General features: G+C 62.0%; 1 protein-coding gene across 1 annotated transcript in view; it reads left to right on the plus strand.

Annotated features, from left to right (window-relative positions):
* The first annotated feature begins 796 nt into the window (after positions 1 to 796).
* The window catches only part of TWF2 (twinfilin actin binding protein 2), an 11,094-nt gene continuing 9,741 nt past the window's right edge, over positions 797 to 2,149 (plus strand). Inside the window, exon 1 of the mRNA XM_006169329.3 lies at positions 797 to 954. Within this exon, the coding sequence (XP_006169391.1) occupies positions 930 to 954 (25 nt within the window). The 5' untranslated portion in view covers positions 797 to 929. The remainder of the gene's footprint in view (positions 955 to 2,149) is intronic.

Here is a 2,149-nt window from a genome sequence, read left to right on the forward strand (position 1 = left end):
CCCAAGAGGCACCTGCCTCCTTTGCAGAGCCCCCCCAGCTCTGATGGAGGAACTGGGATCACAGGCTCTTCTCCACTCAATCACAATGGCTTGGAAGATACAATGTGCTGATTGGCTGGTAGCAGCGGGCAGGTCTGATGCCAGGGAAGGCCAAGCTGCTGGTACAGAGACAAGTGCATTAGCAGTTGGGAAGGTCCTCAGACACCCCTAGTTCTGGCCCTCCTTCACCCTCTGGGTCTTTGCACATGCAGTTTCCGCTTCTCATGCTCGGCCTGGCTGCCCATTCTCCTCTCCAGGTCTCCGCCCACATTTGGTCTCAGAGTCCCCTCGCATTCTCTGCTAGAGGCCTGCCTGGGCTCCACCCAGGCCTGTGAGGGCCATGGTTGCCCTGAGGGCCAGTGCCCCGCGGGAAGGGCTCAGGAAACATTCTCTGGGGAAGGGATGGCACACAAACACGCGCGCGCCCATCCACACGAAGACTCCTTCCCAGACACAGGGGTGCACACGGACACGCCCCCACTCGCAAACGCACCTGGTCCAGGTGCAGACTCTTGCGCACACACACGGGCTGGGACCAGGGTGCACAGACGCACACGCGCGTCGGCCTATCCACGCTCGGCTACACGTAAGACCCTTCTCCTACACAGAGGCACACGCAGGCGCGCGTACACGGTGATCAACGGCCAACCACGACTCGCCCCGGCCAAGGCGCACTCTGTGCGCACGCGCGCCCCCGAGTCCCCGCCTCCCCAGGCCTCCTTCATCAGGGGCGGGGCGTCGCTGGGGGCGGGTCCTGCGGCACCGCCCGGGAAGCTGCGCGAGGCTCGGAGATCACCGGCACATCCTCCTTCTGGTCCAGGGCTATCCGAGCAGAGCCAGGGCCAAGCGTTGGAGGCTCCGACGGCGCGGGCGGTTCGGAGCGCCGAGCCATGGCGCACCAGACGGGCATCCACGGTGAGGACGGATGGCGGGTGGGCAGGGAGCTCCGGGTGTCGGTTCTCGGCCCCCGCCCTCCTTCCCGCACCGGTAGAGGGAAGCTTCCTGTTCTGTTTTGTAGCTCGGAGTTGCTTGGGATGGGCACATCTGGGCGGTGCGGGCTTGCTGTGCATAGCTGGGAGTGGGCGGGCGTGTGCGTGCGTGGCTGGGGTGGAAATATCCGTATGCCCATCTGGAGCTGGATGCGTCTGTGTATGCCCATCTGTGTATTTTCGTTCCTTCCTGAGGGTGGGTGTACCCGGATGTGCCCATCTAGGGGAGTGTGCACGCATGTGCAAGTCTTCTGTGTATAGTCCTGTGCGTGCACATTTGGATGTGACTTGCCGTGCACATGCAGGACCATTCATGTGCTTGCACTAGTGGCTCAGCGTGTAGGTGGTGTGGACCATCTTCAGACATCAATGTTTCGTGGCAGTGTACACGTATCTGTGGGTGTCTGTGTGTGTGCACAGTTGGGGCGCATCTCAGTGTGCATGTGTTGCCATGGCTGCAAGTTCCGGATCTGTCTGTGACTTGTGTGGGCCTCTGTATGTGTGTGAGGACGGGGCCCTGACTCTCTGCTCCTCCAGGACTCTCCCACATTCCCAGAAGGCTAGGCTAGGAAAACCTGGGACCAGACCCTCTGAATGGGAGGGGAGGAGTTGAGGATCTGACCTTGACCTCTGACCTCCCTCCCATGTTACCCTGTGATCTCAGTCTACCTCAGCCTGGATTGGAAGTTCCCAGCTCCAGGCTAGAAGGAGGGAAGAGAGAGCAGATGAGGGGTTTGTGGTGGAGGGTCCTGGACTGAGCGAACCCAGGCCAGCTCCCGCCCCCACTTCTCACCCCCAGAAGCTTCTCCAGCCCAGAGTATGTATTACACACCCCTCCCCCCGGGGCCCGTTTCCCCCTCAGGCAGGGAGAGAAGCAGTGGCTGGAAGCCAGGTGTCCTGACCCCATCCAGGCCTCAGTGTCCCCATTTTCCACTGGTCCGAAAGGGTTGCCTGGCGGTGGGGAAGCCTCAGGCTGGGTGCCCAGACGGCCTGGTGGTTTGGCCATCTGCCACTCCTCCCACCACATCAGGTCCTCTGCCCCCGGCCGCCATCGACCTGCCTGACCGCCAGAATCCCAGCTTGTGGTTGTGGCTGGACTGCCTGAGAGGGTTTCCCTGACC

Source organism: Tupaia chinensis, unplaced genomic scaffold, assembly GCF_000334495.1.
Source record: "Tupaia chinensis unplaced genomic scaffold, TupChi_1.0 Scaffold147003_1, whole genome shotgun sequence".
NCBI lineage: Eukaryota > Metazoa > Chordata > Mammalia > Scandentia > Tupaiidae > Tupaia > Tupaia belangeri.